Source organism: Cyanistes caeruleus, unplaced genomic scaffold (assembly GCF_971803275.1).
Source record: "Cyanistes caeruleus unplaced genomic scaffold, bCyaCae1.hap1.1 HAP1_SCAFFOLD_76, whole genome shotgun sequence".
NCBI lineage: Eukaryota > Metazoa > Chordata > Aves > Passeriformes > Paridae > Cyanistes > Cyanistes caeruleus.
The window spans coordinates 87,721-104,693 of record NW_028255888.1 but is presented as its reverse complement, the minus strand read 5'-3'; the positions used below and the strand labels follow the sequence as shown (position 1 = coordinate 104,693).

Sequence of the window (16,973 nt, the reverse complement as noted above, 5' to 3'; positions counted from 1 at the left end):
TCTTCCAGTTCTAGTGACAGTTGTGTCTGCACACCACCTGTGCCCATGGCAGGGTGGTTGGAACTGGATGATGTTTATGATTCTTTGCAACACAAAGTGCTCTGGAATTCTGTGGTTCCCCAAGTGGAGAGCAAAACTGAGCTGTGTAAGTCCCTGCTTTTTTTCAGTGCCTGCTGCTTCTTCCTTTGTTCTAAGCAAGTCCAGGGTTTAGTTTCAGAGCTGACGCCTCTGTCATTAAGATGCCTTCACAGAGGAGAGGGAGGACAGGTGTGGCACAAGGCTTGAACCCCATCAGTGTCTCTCTCTCACGATGGCACCAATGCCGCTGCCTTGGGACACCTGAGTGTGGAAGGCGAGCCCACCCTCAAGCACGGCCATCCAAGTCAGTCACGGGCACAGGCTGCAGCTGAAGCTGCCAAGTGTTGCTGTGAGGCTGCAAGTGAAGAGAAAGCCATTGTGGCCAACTCTGCTGAAGGCTTTTGCCAAACCAAAGGCAGCTGTGCCCACAGCCTCCCCGTTTGGCACCCGGCTGCTGCGGACACCTCACTGTGCAGGTGCCGATGTTCGGGGTGCTGCTGTTCCTGTGCCCACTCTGCTGCTGTTTCTGTGGCTCCAGAGCCTCTTCAGCAGCAGCGACTCTGCAGCCCTGCTCGAGGAGACATCGCCACCCTCCCCATGGTGGCAGCAGCTCTGTGGGCCCCGAGCTCTGTGTCAGGGGGGCCTCGGTCACAGCACCGTGGCCTGGGCAGCCGTGAGGGCCTGGGCTGGTGGCCAGCCCTGCCTCTGCCCACTGCCCCTTCCTGGAGGCACCCAGTGGCCGTGGCCTGGCAGCACCCCCCTGCCCTCCATGTCCCCAGCCAGCCCAGCCTGGGCACCTTGGGCTTTCCCCACCCTCCTGGAGGGCTGGTGTCCCAGCCTCGAGGGCTTCTGCTGCAGGCCTGGGAGACATTTTGTGGAAGCACCAGAGCAGCCGGGTGTCAGGAACAAGGCGGCTGCCCGGGGGCTGCTTATGGCCTCTGACACCCAATTCCTCAGGTCTTCCCACCACCCCGGCCCCTCAGGGGCCTCCTGTCCCCTTGGAGCCTCCAGCCTCCACACATCCCCCTCACGCCTTCCCACGGTTTTGTCCCGTCTGGGCCTGCACAGCCCCTCATCCATTTACAGCCTCCCAGTGCCCTGTTCCCTCAGCGTCTCCCCCAGCCTGGCCCAGTAGCAGCGCTGCAGCCCCACAGGAGCTCCAGAGGAGCTGGATCAAGAGGCACCTGGGAGCCCTCAGCAACCCAGCCAGCACCACACGGGCAGCAGGACACAGATGGCGCTTCCTGGATGGGACAGGGCTTGTGCCTTCAGCAGAACCACCAAAAGCCAAGGGGCTTCTGGCCATTTTCCCTGCATCACGGCATGCCCTGACAGGTTGCTGAGCACAAGCATCCATTTCCGTCTCTTCCCGTATGCCCTGCACACCCTGGGCAACAAAAGAAAAATCTTAGGACTCTGTGTATTATAACATATCCTGTATTTACTGTATGTATATTCCCTATGTAGGGAAATACTTTAATAGAGTAAAAGCATGATATTTTAGTAAAAGCCTGTCTGCACAGCCCAGCTTTTAATTCAGGTGACAATATTAAAGGCAGTGTCCTTGAAACTCTCCTGGAACAGCGAGAATAAAGAAAAACAATGGCATGGTGTACATGCAAAAGAATGTAAACAATATGTGTTAACCAATAGTAGCTTGTTAAGCCCCGCGAACCCTGTCAGACCCTACAAAAGTGTGCTAAAGATAGAAATAAACGACGTTCGCTACACCTCTATGAGGACTCAGTGAATAGTCTGAACAGTTTTCCATTGGCCTATTGGACCAAAATGTTATATATTTCTGTGCAGAGAAGAAACTCTGACTTCCACAAGCTATGGCTGACTTGTTTCTCCTCTACTAATCTCATGCCATGAGACTGATCTCTTATCGAACTATTTGAGCAATAAATCATCTCAAAGCATAGTGGTCTCATCCCTCATTTTTCATCTTGACACCAAACGCACACTGGAGATGTCTGGAGCCATTCATCATTTCTCTGCTCTCCAGCACTGAGGCAACACACTCTGGCTACAGCTCTGAGCTCATGCCCATGGCAACCACTCCTGGCAATGGGGCTCCATGGAGCTGCTCTCAGGAACCCCCTAAGACTTGGGGAGTGCTCCAAAACCACCTCAGAAACATAAGATACCCCAAAATCTCTGCAGGAACATGGAATATCCAAAAACTCACTCAGTAATGGGCTCCCCCTTTGTTCATTATCCCCAAACTTTGACTGTCTCATTGCAGACCCCACCCCACCTCCCCAGTCCCAATCCCAACCCATCCCATCCCTGCTTGACATCAAGACCCCCTTCCCAAGCCCTATTTCCCCCATTTCACACCTCCCAAACTCCATCACATCCATCCTGCCCCACCCAATGCCCATCTCACCCCTCCTGATTTGCATCCCACTTGGCCCAATCCCCTTCCAACTCCATTCCACCTGATGCCTTCAGAAGGCTGACCTAGAACAGAGGCTAGACAAAGTTAAGAATAAAGTTTATTAAAGGCCTTAAAGGATACACCTTGGGCAGTACAAGAGCCTGGCCAAAAGTACACCCAAGATGGAGCAAAAATGGTCACAAAAATGGACAACTGATCACAAGGTCTCACATTTTTAGAAGTTGAGGTCCATCACCATACTTGGGTTCATGGTCCAATTACAGCTTCAGATGACGAAGCCCTGTCCTTCTTGTTTTCTCTCTTCAGTCCACCCTGGTTTATGGTTTTGGGCCTGAAACTTGTAACAACTGCCCTTAGTATCAAGCTAGAAAAGGAATTGTTTTGTCTACCTCTTCTGTGAAGAGAGCTCACCAACACTTAATATGAAGTTCAAAACTACAAACCTAGGCAGCGCAGAATATGAAAAATATGAAAGCTAAAACTTAAGGCATTACACCCTGAGGACCTGTGGAATCCAGTAATTGTGGGTGGGAATGAATATTTTTTGGGGGGCATTGAGTGGTTTTGAGGTGACAGATCAAACTCTCTCATCTCCTTGAGTGGCAAAAGATGGAGACAAATACACCAAATAACCCCCAAAACCCTCCCATGTACCTCCCTGAATCCCAGATTCCCTTGAAGCACTAGTAAAAAGTGAGGTTTTAGATGCCTTTGATGAATCTGTTGATTGTTACTCCAATTTTGTAAATTTTAAAGGGATGAAGATGAATCAAAGGAATATTAGAGCCAAAACAAAATCACCACCAACACACTGTCTTCCCAATGCAGATCACGGGAAACGTGGGTCATCAGGGCTCTGCCCAGCGTGGGGCCTCCCATAGGGGATGGAGCTGGAGCAGCACATGAAGCTCTTCCTTCACTCGGGGCACTCACAGGGCTTCCCTTAGTGGTGCCTCAGTTGGTGTCTGGCCAAGCTACAGCTCTTGGAGAAGCTCTTCCCACACTGGGGACACTCATAGGGCCTCTCCCCAGTGTGGATGCGCCAGTGCCTGAAGAGGTGGGAGCTTTGCTTGAAGCCCTTCCCGCACTCTGGGCAGCGGAAGGGCCTCTCATCCGTGTGAATCCGCTGGTGCTGGAGGAGACTGGAGCTGGTCTGAAACCTCTTCCCACACTTGGGACACTCGTAGGGCCTCTCCCCAGTGTGGATCATCTGGTGGATGATCAGTTGGGACCCACACCTGAAGGTTATCCCACATTCCCCACACTCATAGGGCCGTTCCCCAGTGTGGATGCGTTTGTGGGTAATGAGGCTGAAGCTCTGGCGGAAGCTCTTCCCACATTCCCCACACTCGTAGGGCCTCTCCCCAGTGTGGATGTGCTGATGGATGACGAGCTGGGAGTTGCAGCTGAAGCCCTTCCCACATTTCCCACACTTGTAGGGCCATTCCCTGGTGTGGATCATTTGGTGGCAGATCAGGCTGTTGCTGTGGCTGAAGCTCTTCCCACACTCCAAGCACTCATAGGGCTTCTCCCCATCCTGAAGCTGCTCATGGACCACCAGCTCAGAGCCCCGGCTGGATCTCTGGTCACCTTCCCTGCACAGGGTGGGTCTTTCCTCCTCAGAGGAAAAGGGGTTTGGAGCCCCTCCTCCTGCGGGATCTCTGGGGCTTTTCCTCCCCATTGGATTCCTGCACTGTGGAGCTGCTCAAAATGGCCTCTTCCACGAGGTTCTGCCCCAGGGATTTGTCCTCTCTGGTCTCCATCCTCAGCTCCTTGTCTGAGGGAGGAAGGACAAGGAGAGGATGGGATTTGCCTCCATTCCAGAGGGAAGGGGAAGGAGATCCTCCCAGTGTGTCCCCAGCAGGACGGTGTTGGCAGCGGGGTTGTCCTGCAGCCGGGGCCATGCTGGGCTGGGAGATGGAGCAGGAGAGAGGGGGAAAGGGGCACTGACTTCCTCCTCACCTACTTGGGTTTCCTGGGGCATCTTCCTCTTTCTCACAGCCTCCTTCTCCATCCGGACAAGGTTTAGGATTGGGAAATCCTGGTATGGGTAAAATAGGGGAAGAGTACATTGACTTTGAATGTCTCTCGGTCCAAGTCCATCTCTAGAAGTCACCGGTCATCTGGGGCCCATAAAAACCTCCCAAACACCAAAATTCAGCCCTGAAATTGCCTCCCAGGAGCTCTCCATCTCTGGTCTCTCGCCTTTGGTGTTCAGGGGTTCCTCCCTGTCTCAGCTGCTGGGGGTTACACTTGCACTCAGGTTCCCCTGTCTGCTCAGTCCCTGCCCTTTTCAGGCTACTGGGAGTGCCAGGAATCCAAAAAGTTTCCCCTGTTTCCATCTCCTCATTTAGGGATGGTGGGGCTTTTTGGATTCCCATGGCCCCTTCTCCCCTGATGCTCTGCTTTGGAGTGCAGGGGGTCCAAGGATTCCCCCCTGCCCCTCTCCAGGCTGTTGAGGGTCCCGTGAATTTGTGGTTCCTTCTCCTTTCTATGATCTTCCTTTGTCCCTCCTCTTCCATCCCTCCCCCTCCTCCCCCAGGAGCAGTGACAACCTCAGTGACCCATTCCCAAACCCCTCACAGCCCACGGCAGGAGCGGGGATGGAGCCGGGACAGGTCGGGATGGGCAGCGTGGGGCTCTCCGCTGCTCCCACCCGCTGGGAGATTGGGAAAATTGGGGGCTGCAGATCCAACCTGGGGCTGGCTGGGGACCCTGGCTGGGGACTGCCAGCCCTTGAGGCTCCTCTGGGAAGATGCGGGAGGGGGGAACACAGAGAGGGCTGGGGGATCCCAGGAGTGGCAGCACTGGCAGGGACTGATTTGTACTGGGATCATCCTGGGATCGTCCTGGCAGTGGCTGAGATTGCACTGGCTGTGTACTGACATCATACTGGGATGATACTGGGAGCAGCTGGGACCATGCCAGGAGAGACTGCGATCACACTGAGGGAGACAGATCATACTGGCATCATACTGGGAAGATACTGGCAGTGAGTAGGAGGCTGCAGGGGGCAATTGAGACCAGGTTGGGGGCAAATGTGATATACTGGGAGTGAATGGGATCGTGCTGAGGCTGACTGGGAGAGTTGAGATCAAATGGGATCATGCTGGAAGGAACTGGGAGAAACTGGGAATATGCCCTGCGCTCCCCAGAACCCCAGTATCGCCCCCCATATGTCCCATAAGTGTGCCCCAAACCCTCCAGGATCCCCAAGTGTTCACTCAGCACCCGTTCAGGACCCTCCAAAGCATCCCTGGATCCCTGAATGCTCCCGACCCAACAGATGCCCCTTCCAGACACGGCTGGGAATTCATCTCCCATCATCCCAGAACACAGTTCCGCGCCCAAACCTCCTGCCGTGTCCCCTGCCCAAAAGGGCCCAGTTAGACCTCCCCAGGTTCCCCCCAAGTGCTCCCGAGCCGTATACATTCGCCCCGAGGACCTGCAGCCACGGCTCGGACGCAGAAGTGCTCTCCAAGTGCTTCCCCACACCGCCAAACGTGCCTTCCGAGCCACTTCCGGGACTACAGCTCCCATCATGCTCCGCGGAACCCATAGAGCGCTATTCCAGCTGGGACTCCATCTCCCGTCATGCCCCACGCCCCACCGGAATCCACTGGAGATGCGCCTATAACTCCCGTGATGCTCCGCGGCCCCATTAAACCATATTATACCGGCGCCTACAACTCACATCATCCCCCGCGACCCATAGATTCCCTGTTACAGCCCCCCAAGTGCTCGCCCAGACCCCGAAGTATCCCCAGATTCCCCTCCCTGACTTCCAAGAGCCGCCCTGGATGCCCAAGTGCTCCCCCAGACCACGAATTGTCCCACAGAATCCCTAAGTGCCCACCTGGCTCCCCCAAGTGTCCTCCAGACCACCAAGTTCTCTCTAAATTCCGTCTCCAGACACAAAACTGCTCCAAATGTTCCCCAGAAAAGTTTCCATGGACCCCAAAGTGGTCCCTTTTACCCTGTCTGAGAAAATGATTAAAAAATATGATCAAAGGACTAAAAGTAGGACAAATTAGCATAAAGAGGGATAAATAGTGATCAATTAATTAATGAAGGGAATTGTGGTACTTTGACCAAGGAATGATAATGTTTTTAGTTGCTAAAAATGTATCAATTCTTTCATATAAATATAAAAATTAGGTTCTAAAAATACAGAACAATATTATTATAAAATAATAAAATTTTATTTTTTTAATTAATTAGATTTTAATGATAAAGAAAAATTCTAAAGAGAAATGTTATCAATGTTTTGGGATGTCTGTCCCAGGTGGGCCATGTCAGACATGCTGAGGCTCGGGGTGAGGAGCAGGTTGTCCAAACAGGGGCAGCCTGCAAGGGATTCATTCTTCTCTGTGGCCAGACAGCCTAAGGAGACATTCAGCATCAGGATTGTAAAGAGTAAATCCTGACCTCCTGATCAGTACACAAAGATGTTTTACAGTTTGAACAGTAGAATGTTGTCACTGTAAGGTGCCTTCTTTTTTAATATAGCTCATATTGCGTCATGTTTTTTAAATACCAATGTTGTTGTACCAGCTTTCTTTGCTAAAATATTGTTATAAATGAAATTAGAATTTTGACAACTAGGTCCCTTGGCTTAATGGCAGTTTAATTAAAAATGAATACCATTTACTAAAGTGAATAGTAATGTGGTATAAAAGAATACAGTTTAGTAAAATAATACAGTTTAATAAAAAATTAAAATTTATATATATAATCTACTAGCAATTAAGTATGATTAAAGCATAAGCAAAACCGTCCAGGGTACGGAGGCTTCCCACCCTCTTTCACGTTCAAAACAAAGCACTTCAAGCTAAACTCATATACTGTATGCTTATACATATTCATTAATGTTTCCTGTAAGTTTCCTCCTATTTCTGATTTTTCTGACTTTACATCATTTTCCTTCACGGCACATGCCTCACTTGTTGTTAGGAGGTCTTCAGTCTTCTTTTGGTGGTCTTTTGGCAAAGGCTTCTCCTCATCCTCATGGTCCTTTGGATAACCTTACAGGTTTGTATGTGCGTACTAAGCCTTGTGTTATATTAATCTACTAATTAGCCTTATATTTACTAGTCCTTACGTCCAATGCTTAAATTTGTTCTAATTTTGGTCCATCTCAAGGCCATTTTGGTCTTGAGACACCATTTATCTTCTAAACTACATCCTGTACCTTAATTTTGACATGTAACATCTGCAAAGGGGCACATCTGCTTTGTAACACTGATTCTTGATTGTTTCTAATAATAACTTTAATAACAGCTACAATTTAGTTAGCACAAACCAATTCCATTTATTACCACTGCAAATACGCCTTATGCACCTTTTTATTGGTTTCCATGCTAACGGCCTTGCTTTCTTCCTTGCTATGGATAAACCTGTATTTTCTCAATTTCTTCTTTTGCTACCTCAATTGTTTGGCCTGCAGACCAGTTGCTAAGCCCATCCACATTCACCTCTTAGTCTTCAGAGGGAAACTTTGAGCACAGTGAGAATCTCCCAGTGTGCAAGAGGGTCCCTGTGTGCCAGCTGCAGCTGGGGCCTCAGCCAACTCCTCTCTCAACAGGTTCCCCTCTGCAGCTTCACAGGAAAAGCCAAACACCTCCCTCAGGGACACCTGCACCACACATTTCACATCTCCATGCCCATACGTGATGTCCCTGTCACAGCTGCATTACCAGCTTGCTGCTGTGCAGATGCTGCCACCACCCAAAGCAAGGCCCTGTGTCCCTGAAGGGACCTGCCCTGCTCTGTGGCCTGGACTGAAGGTGGGTCCCTCCTGCCAGGGCAGGGCCTGACACAGCTCTTCTGTTCCAATAAAGAGATGGAGCTGTCACCCCAGTGTCTGGCTGGTACCACCAGCAAAGCCCACACAGCACCAGCCCTGGCTGAGCTCCATGTCCAGGAGCAGGCGGGGCTGACCACGGTGTGGGCAGGCAGGAGCCAGGCAGGGGCTGCTGTGACCAGCAGCGGGGCCCCGAGGGGCTGGGGGAGTCTGTGTTGAGTGTCCCTGGGCTGAGGGCACATTTCCTTCAGTGGCATCACCTGGGCCTGGACCTCCTCCAGTGCCATGCCCAGGAAAAGAGGCAACCATCAAGAGCATCTCCTGGGACAGAACATGACCAGCAATGTCAGCAGGCAAAACCAAGGTTTTGTTTAGCAATGACCCTTTGATGAAGTCAAATATTTACAATCAGTCCCGTACAGTTTGGAGTACAGATGGGAGTACACTCGGGGGGTACAGCCAAGGCCATGAGGTCACAGCAGTCTCTGGGGTGACAGCAGGCTGAAGTCACAGCAGGCTCTGAGGTCACAGAGGTCCCAGAGCCCCGTGGTTGCACAGCACCACAAGGACCGAGCAGTCAGTCCTTGACCACGACTGTTGTGGCAGCAGCGGCGGCGGCAGCAGCGGTGCTGACATTGGGACAGCGGTGTCAGGACAGTGGTGGCAGCAAGAGCTGCAGGACTGGCAGTGGACAAGGCACCATGGCCTTTGCTCTGCGCCTCTTCCTCCTGCTCCTCCTGGCAGTGGCCCTGCCTGACAGGGCTGCCCAGGCTGCTCCGTGGCGAGCAAGGCGAGCAGGTGAGCCCAGGGCCTGGCTTCCCTTTCCTGAGACAGCACTTCCTTCTCCCTGGGAAGCGTTGGGGATGGTTTTCCCCAGGGCTTCAGGGAGGGTTTCCTCTATGGATGGGAGAGAGTCCCCAGGGGCCCTGGGCTGGTCCCGCTGCCCCACCAGGGATGTTGCATGGGGCCTGCAAAGAGGGTGGAGAGTGTTCAGAGCCAGCCCAGAGCTCTCCAGGCCCCTCTGCAACTTTGGCCATGTCCATTGACATCTGGCTCCCACGGCCTTTCCCAACCCCCTTGCAGTGCCCAGTTCCCTAAGGCAGAAGGGGGTCCCAGCACACCATGGAATGGTTCTGATCTGTGCTCCCTTCTAGATGAGGGTGGTAGGAAGGCTTCTCCAGCAGCTTGGCTTCATGAAGATTTTCTGCCTCTGGAGCCCCATGCAGGTATGTTCTCACTGTCCCAACAAGAAATAATCATTGACAACCTGTCACAAACCAGGTGACAGAAGCTTCTGTGGCTGTTGAGTTACAGGTGTGTCTGCATCAAGGACATTTCAAGCTCCTTTTCTGGTTGCTGCACGCAAGCCCAGCTCCCATCACGGGGGTGAGTGGTGTGTCCTTGCTGATCCCACAGGCTTGAGCCCTGGTTCTGTGGGATCCATTCATCTGAAATGGAAATACTTTCTGTTAAGGTTCTCTGAGAGGGAGGAATAAACCCACAGAAGACAAGATGCTGAGTGAACTGGATAGACGCTATGGTGGGTCCATGTCCTTCAGCCTTCTCCTGAGACTCAGCAGCCGGGGGCTTTCTCTGCACATCTGGACATGCCGTGCCTGGCACAGTGGGAAGGGATCCATGGCAGCCTTGCTGCCCCGCTGCTGCTTTCTTGGCCTGCAGGGCTGTTTCCCAGCCTGGCCTGGCTACAGCTTCTCCCCAGCCTCTGCAGGAAGGCATTTGGCATCAGCTGACAGGGAGCCCAAACTGCAGCACAGGCCATGCAGAGCCAGAGATCCCTTGCAATTTCCCAGTCTTGGGGTAGATGTGGAATGGCAGCTCTTTGGAGGAGGGAAGGCCCTGGCCTGGCTCCGAAGTTTTGATGGCTTCCTGAACCTTATTCATGACTTGGACAAGTATTGCCTTTTGAAGATGCCACCTTCCTGTTGGGGAACAGCCCCACCTGATCCAGCTGTGGCTCTTCTTTTCTCCAGAGATGAACCCTAAGGCTGTGCTGAAGGCAGCGTTTCCCGGAGGAAGCAGTGGCTCATGGGCAGCCTCTGCTGCAGGAAGGGAGGCCATGCCAGGCACAGTCCCAGGAGGTAATTGCTGTGCCTCTGGGCCTGAGCCCTGCTGAGGCTTGAGCTGCCATCTCTGTTGCTTGGCTTTGTGAGCACAGTGCAGAGGAATTATCCTGAGCAGGCTCAGGGCACTCGGCTACTGAGCAGTTCTGCTGAAGTCCCTCCATGGGAGACACATCCCAAAACCTGGCAGCGGCTGCAAGGAATGCCCATGGTGGGGAAAGGGCTGAGGGGAGGGTAAAGCTCCAGTGTGCCCTGAGAGGGCCTGGCTCTGTCCCCTTGGGCTGGGGGAGCTGTCCCAGCTGAAGGACGGAGGGCAGGAGAGAGGGCAGGACGGAGGTAGGGATGTCTGTGGCACTGAATGCTGCAGTTTGGCCCAGGGCTTAATGGTTTCCTCTGTGGCAGGGAGAGCCCCTGGGCCCTGGGCTGGTGCCGCTGCCCCACCAGGGATATTGCACAGGGCCTGCAAAGAAGGTGGAGAGTGTCCAGAGCCAGCCCAGAGCTCCCCAGGCCCCTCTGCAGCTTTGGCCATGTCCACTGACATCTGGCTCCCATGGCCATCCCCCGACCCCCTTGCAGTGCCCAGTTTCCTAATGCAGAAGGGGGTCCCAGCACACCATGGAATGGTTCTGATCTGTGCTCCCTTCCAGATGAGGGTGGTAGGAAGGCTCCTCCAGCAGCTTGGCTGCATGAAGATTTTAAGCCTCTGGAGCCCCATGCAGGTATGTTCTCACTGTCCCAACAAGAAATAATCATTGACAACCTGTCACAAACCAGGTGACAGAAGCTTCTGTGGCTGTTGAGTTACAGGTGTGTCTGCATCAAGGACATTTCAAGCTCCTTTTCTGGTTGCTGCACGCAAGCCCAGCTCCCATCACAGGGGTGAGTGGTGTGTCCCTGCTGATCCCACAGGCTGAGCCCTGGTTCTATGGGATCCATACATCTGAAATGGAAATACTTTCTGTTAAGGTTCTCCGAGAGGGAGGAACAAACCTACAGAGGATAGTAAGTCGCTGGAGACATCCAAACACATGGATAAGATGTTGAGTGAACTGGAGAGACGCCATAGTGAGTCCATGTCCCTCAGCCTTCTCCTGTGACTCAGCAGCCGGGGGCTTTCTCTGCACATCTGGACATGCTATGGCTGGCACAGCAGGAAGGCATCCATGTCAGCCTCGCTGTCCCACTGCTGCTTTCACGGCCTACAGGGCTGTTTCCCAGCCTGGCCTGGCTGCAGCTTCTCCCCAGTCCCTGCAGGAAGGCATTTGGCATCAGCTGACAGGGAGCCCAAACTGCAGCATGGGCCATGCACACCCTGAGATCCCTTGCAATTTCCTGGTCTTGGGCTAGATCAGGTGTAGGGGCTGTTTGGAGGAGGGAGGGCCCTGGCCAGCCCAAATAACCTGGCCTTTCTCCTGATCCTTAACCATGACTTTAACAAATATTGCCACTTGAACATGCCACCTCCTCAATGGGGAATGGTTCTATCTGATCCAGCTGTGGCTCTTCCTTCCTCCAGAGATGAACCCAAAGGCTGTGCTGAAGGTGCCATTTCCCGGAGGAAGAAGTGGCTCATGGGCAGCCTCTGCTGCAGGAAGGGAGGCCATGCCAGGCACAGTCCCAGGAGGTAATTGCTGGGCCTCTGGGCCTGAGCCCTGCTGAGGCTTCAGATGTAAATCTCTGCTCCTTGGCAGTGCCTGCCTTTCAGGGATTTTGCACAGAGCATGGAAAAGGTGTTGAGAATGTCCAGAGCCAGTCCAGAGCTTTCCTCAGGCCTCTCTGCAGCTTTGGCCATGTCCATTGACATCTGGCTCCCACGGCCTTACGTGACCTCCTTGCAGTGCCCAGTTCCCTAAGGCAGAAAGGGATCCCAGCACACCATGGAATGGTTCTGATCTGTTCTCCCTTCTAGATTGGGATGGTGACATGGAGCATCTGGAAGTGCTGGTAAATGGCGGTTTGAAGACCTTGCCAGATGCTGGAGGCAAGTTCTCAATGTCCCTTTCCGCACAGAACAATCCGTGTCAAGGTGGCAAAAGCTCACTCATGTGCCATTTCCCTCAAGAGTCTGAAGGTTGACGGATTCTGGAAACCTTGCCCTGCTCCCTTCTGGAGCCCTGAGTGATCCCACAGCATTGCTGTCAGTGGGAGGAAGGAGCATTTAGCTGTCAATCCTCTTCCTGTGTGTAATGCCAGTGTCTCCTTCCGTGTGCTCTGTACAGCCACGGAGAAGAGCAGAGAGGGAAGGGCTGGGCTCAGGGCTGTGCCCTGGGGCTCTGCCTTGTGTGGCTCCTTTCTGGCCCCAGGGAACCTGAGATGCTCCTGCTCCAGCTGCCAAGCCCTGGCCCTGCTTGAGGCTCAGTTCAGAGCTGCTGGCAGCTCCAGGGAGTCCTTTCTCCCCTGACTGCCGTGCAAGGGGCTCCTTCCATCCCACTGTGGGCCCACTGCAGGCACGTGGTCCCCCTGCCCTTGCTACTGAGTTGAAAGCAGAGATGAGGAAGTGCCTTGGAGGGCAGCAGTCACCTGGGTGTACTCACTGCCACTCCAGCCTGAAGAAGAATCTTCAGCAGTGTCACGGGAGTTGTTCTGTCCTGACTTTCTTTGCAGATGAACCTGATGATGAAGATGATCCGGATTCCCAATCCATATCAGTTACTGAGCCTGATGATGAGGAAGATTATGAGGGTAGGTCAAGGCCTTTCCCCCTGGGAGAGCCGCCAGCTCAGAGCCCAAGGCTTGGCCACGGTGGCATCTCTGCAGGTGCCAGGACAGAGCCGTGCATGGTTGTGCCCTCACCCTGCGTGATCCTCTCACTGCTCCTGTGGCTCAGTGCTGCCTGTGCAGATCAGCAGACATGACTGAAGCTTCTGTGGCTGTTGAGTTATAGGTGTGTCTGCAGGGAGGACTTTCCCAGCTCCTGAGCTAAATTCTGCCAGCAAGCCCAGCTCCCATCGCTGGGGTGTGTGGTGCCTCCCTGCTGATCCCACAGGCTGACCACTGGTTCTGTGGGATCCATTCCTGAGAAATGCAAATACTTTATATAATGGTCCCCTGAGAAAGAAGGACAAACCTATAGGAGATAGTAATGTAGCAATGGGGGAACTCAAATACCTGGACATAGTCCTGAATGATCTGGAGGGACGCCATGGTGGGTCCATGTCCCTCAGCCTCCTCCTGACACTCAGCAGCCAGGGGCTTTCTCTGCACACCTGGACACGCCGTGCCCGGTACAGCAGGAAGGGATCCATGGCAGCCTTGCTGCCCCACTGCTGCTTTCATGGCCTACAGGGCTGTTTCCCAGCCTGGCCTGGCTGCAGCTTCTCCCCAGCCTCTGCAGGAAAGCATTTGGCATCAGGTGACAGGGAACCCAAACTGCACCATGGGGCACGCACACCTTGAGATCCCCTGAAAATTTCCAGTCTCAGGCTAGTTCAGGTTTAGGGTCTGTTTGGAAGAGGGGTGGCCCTGGAGCATTTCCAAAACCGTGGGCATTTTCCTGATCCTTATCCATGTCTTTGACAAGTATTGCCTGGAGAAGACCAGCACAGCACAGAGAAATTGTGCCATTCGAGCTCAGGGGGTTGAGCAGTCTTGTGCCAAGGGGTGGCAAGGTGCCTGCAGGCCCCAGCTCTGGGGGAAACAGAGAACGTCCTGGCTGTATCCAGCGTGCTGCCAGCTCAGCAGTGGAGCACAGCAAAGGCTCACGCTGCCCATTGCTCCCACAGATGCAGCTGGCACCACAGCACATGCTCAGAAGATCTGGGAGAGCATGAGAAGAGTTTTCTACCAGGGAACAGATGGTTTGATTAAGTTAATGGCCATTGTGGCTGGTGGAGCAGTTTTCCTGATGATGTGCTGTGCCGGAATCTGGTATTGCTGGAAGGGAAAACGGTGAGTGTTTTGCGATCTCAGCCTCAAACAGCTTCTTGAAAGGCTGCTCATAGTCAGGAAACATTCCCAGTGAGGCTGCTGTGCACTTGTGGGTAGGCCTTGGTTGCCCAAATAACTCTGCTGAGAGTTCTGCTGCTGCCCAGGCCTTTCATTGGCCTCTTAATTGCTGGGCCTTGTCCTGGGGAGCCCGCTGGGGCTGCAGCCAGTGCTGGCTCCCACTGAGGCTGCCTGGCCAAGAGCAGCCCCAGGAGCAGTGGGCAGAGGCAAAGCAAGGTGGGCAGGAGAAAGAGCGGGGACGAGATTGCCCTTGAAAGGCAGAGGTGCTCTGGGGCCCGCTCCCGGCCAGGGACCCTGCCCAGAGCCATCCCCTGCTCGCTGGGGCCTTGAGGGGCAGCTGTCCAGCTGGGCCAAGCTGTGCCAGCAGCTCCAGTGGTGCTGGGGAGCCTTGGCCGCTCTGGGCCCTGCTGTTCAGGAGGGTCCCTGAGTGCCAGCAGTAGCTGGGGGCCTCAGCCACCTCCTCTCTCCACAGGAGCACCTCTGCAGCTTCAGAAGAGCAGCCAAAGATTCCAGTGTCTGAGAAGCTGACCTGTTATCCTCGCTCTCCACATCTCTCCCTATCTGCTGTGCTGCAGCTGCAACCCCGTCTTGAGGGCATCCCAAGACCCACACCTCCCAAGCGAGACCCTCTGCCCCTGAGCCCCCTGGCCCTGTTCCCTGGCCAGGACTGAAATTGGGCAGCCCCTGTCCACCAGAGTGTTGCCGCCTGTTAGTTTACCTTCATTAAGTATGTTTGTTCACCTTCATTGAGTTTAGAGTTGGTTTGCCCCAGTTACTCCCCACTATCCCGATATAGTTTGTTCCCAGTTGCCTGTCATTGTAAACCTCTCCCCTCTTTCCAGATTGTTCCCCATCCATCACTTTGGTCCTACCCCCAAGCCCTATCAATCTATGTACACCACACCTTTTGTTCTGGTTCCTTCCCTGCTCATCATCCCTTACTCGATGCCCTATTGGTTGTATAGCTATCCTACCTCCCCCAAGTCCCTACCATTGGATTTGTGTATTGTAACCCCTTCCCACAACACCTCCCCTGCTGCAATATTATTGGTTGTTGTATGAGCCGCCCACGGGCTTTAAAACCTGGTGCACAGAGGTGCCCAGGGGCTCGGCTCGGACTTTCTCCTTGAGATCCCAGCCCTGTCCCTCATCGCCTTCTCCCTGCACCTGCTGGAATAAACTTGTTCCTGGGAAATTGGAGGACTCCGAGCACTCTCTCTCCCTTTACTTCACCTCGTGTCGCCCTGCATACTATAGAGCCCAAGCCCAAAGGAGCTCTAGAGGTTCCAGGTCGAGCCACATAGTGCTCACCTGGTTCCCCACTCCTGCCGCCGACGCTTGGCACAAGCTAGCCGGGGCGTGAAGGGCCGAGCAGGCAGCGACACCAGAGCAGGGGTTGGCCCATGTTTTTTGTTCAAATAAAGAGATGGAGCTGTCACCCCAGTGTCTGGCTGGTACCACCAGCAAAGCCCACATGGCACCAGCCTCGGCTGAGCTCCATGTCCAGGAGCAGGCAGGGCTGACCATGGTGTGGGCAGGCAGGAGCCAGGCAGGGGCTGCCGTGACCAGCGGTGGGGCCCCGAGGCGCTGGGGGAACCCGTGCTGAGCATCCCTGGGCTGTGAGGGCACATTTCCTTCAGTGGCATCACCTGGGCCTGCACCTCATGAGGCACACAGGGAAAATTTGGGCTCTCTCCTAAGGTGTGCAGGGATTCCCCATGAGGAGTGCAGTGGGGTTAAATTGAGAGGGTTTTTTACTCTTCTCAGCACAGCAAAGGGGACAGTCTTGGCCAAGGTTTTGCAGAGCTGGGAGGAAGCCTCTTGTGAGCCCTTGGGCCCGGCCTGTGGGCACAGCGGGCAGGTGGAGCCCATCCCTTGAGGCCAGTCCGGGCTGCTCGGGCCAGGCTGGGCCGGGTGAGCCGGGCCATTCTCTGGGGCACAGGAGGCACCCAGGGCTATAACTGGGGCCGTGGCTTTTCAGCTTGAAGGGAGGCTGGCTCTGTTGGTTCAGAGGGCACAGCTTAGATCCCAGTTACCTTTGTAAACCTGCTGGGGAAGTGTTGAGGGCAGAGAGTTCCAACCCTTCTCACTGGGAAGCTGGGCTGATGCTGTGGGGTTTTTTAATTTTTTGGCCTCTAAATTTGTGTCCTGGCAGAGGATTAAGTTTGCTTGCTCTCAGTAAGCCCCTTTTCTTCTTGGTGCTGTTGTAAATGAAATTAAAATCAGACAACAAGATCTATTGAGTTAACAGCAATTAAATAACAAGGGAAAAAATTATACAACTTAGTGAATTGAATACAAGGATGCAATATAATAAAATAATACTATTTAGTGGATTGAATAGAAATTTGGTATAAAAGGAAAACAATTCAGTAAAAGAGTACAATTTAGTGAATATCTTCATATATATATATATATATGTGAATATAATTTGCTAGTAATTGAGTATGATTAAAGCATGAGCAAAACTGACTGGGGTATGGGCAGGGCTTCTCACCCTGCCTCACGTACCAAAACAAAGCAATTCAAACTAAACTTATATACTGTATGCTTATACATATTCATTAATGTTTCCCCTAAGTCTCTTCCTATTTTTGATTCTTTAATTTTACATCACTATTCTTCATGGTGCAAGCCTCACTTGTTGCTAGGGGGTCTTCAG

The 16,973-nt window shown here is 53.3% G+C and overlaps 1 protein-coding gene across 3 annotated transcripts; it reads left to right on the top strand.

Moving 5' to 3' along the window:
- The first annotated feature begins 8,820 nt into the window (after positions 1–8,820).
- Positions 8,821–15,747, top strand: LOC147646873 (uncharacterized). 3 transcript variants are annotated; one of them, XM_086872693.1, is made up of 14 exons: positions 8,865–9,083; positions 9,440–9,511; positions 9,600–9,671; positions 9,760–9,825; positions 10,277–10,384; positions 11,014–11,085; positions 11,174–11,245; positions 11,333–11,431; positions 11,883–11,990; positions 12,276–12,347; positions 12,971–13,048; positions 14,089–14,254; positions 14,784–15,007; positions 15,700–15,747. In XM_086872693.1, the coding sequence occupies exons 1-13, from the start codon at positions 8,987–8,989 to the stop codon at positions 14,980–14,982; spliced, it is 1,281 nt and encodes a 426-aa protein (XP_086728819.1). In that variant the 5' UTR covers positions 8,865–8,986; the 3' UTR covers positions 14,983–15,007; positions 15,700–15,747. The 3 variants fall into 3 exon arrangements, with proteins under 3 accessions (XP_086728820.1, XP_086728818.1, XP_086728819.1); XM_086872692.1 differs by lacking the exon at positions 15,700–15,747 and having other exon boundaries at positions 8,863–9,083; positions 14,784–15,506; XM_086872694.1 differs by lacking the exons at positions 11,883–11,990; positions 15,700–15,747 and having other exon boundaries at positions 8,821–9,083; positions 14,784–15,506.
- The last annotated feature ends 1,226 nt before the right edge of the window (positions 15,748–16,973 follow it).

Bases quoted from the DNA above. Each gene is read 5' to 3' on its own strand.
- LOC147646873 (XM_086872693.1), top strand. From the start codon at position 8,987: ATGGCCTTTGCTCTGCGCCTCTTCCTCCTGCTCCTCCTGGCAGTGGCC. The intron at 9,672-9,759 runs GTGAGTGGTGTG...CTTTCTGTTAAG, and splicing joins GCCCAGCTCCCATCACGGGG to GTTCTCTGAGAGGGAGGAAT. The intron at 9,826-10,276 runs GTGGGTCCATGT...TCTTTTCTCCAG, and splicing joins TGAACTGGATAGACGCTATG to AGATGAACCCTAAGGCTGTG.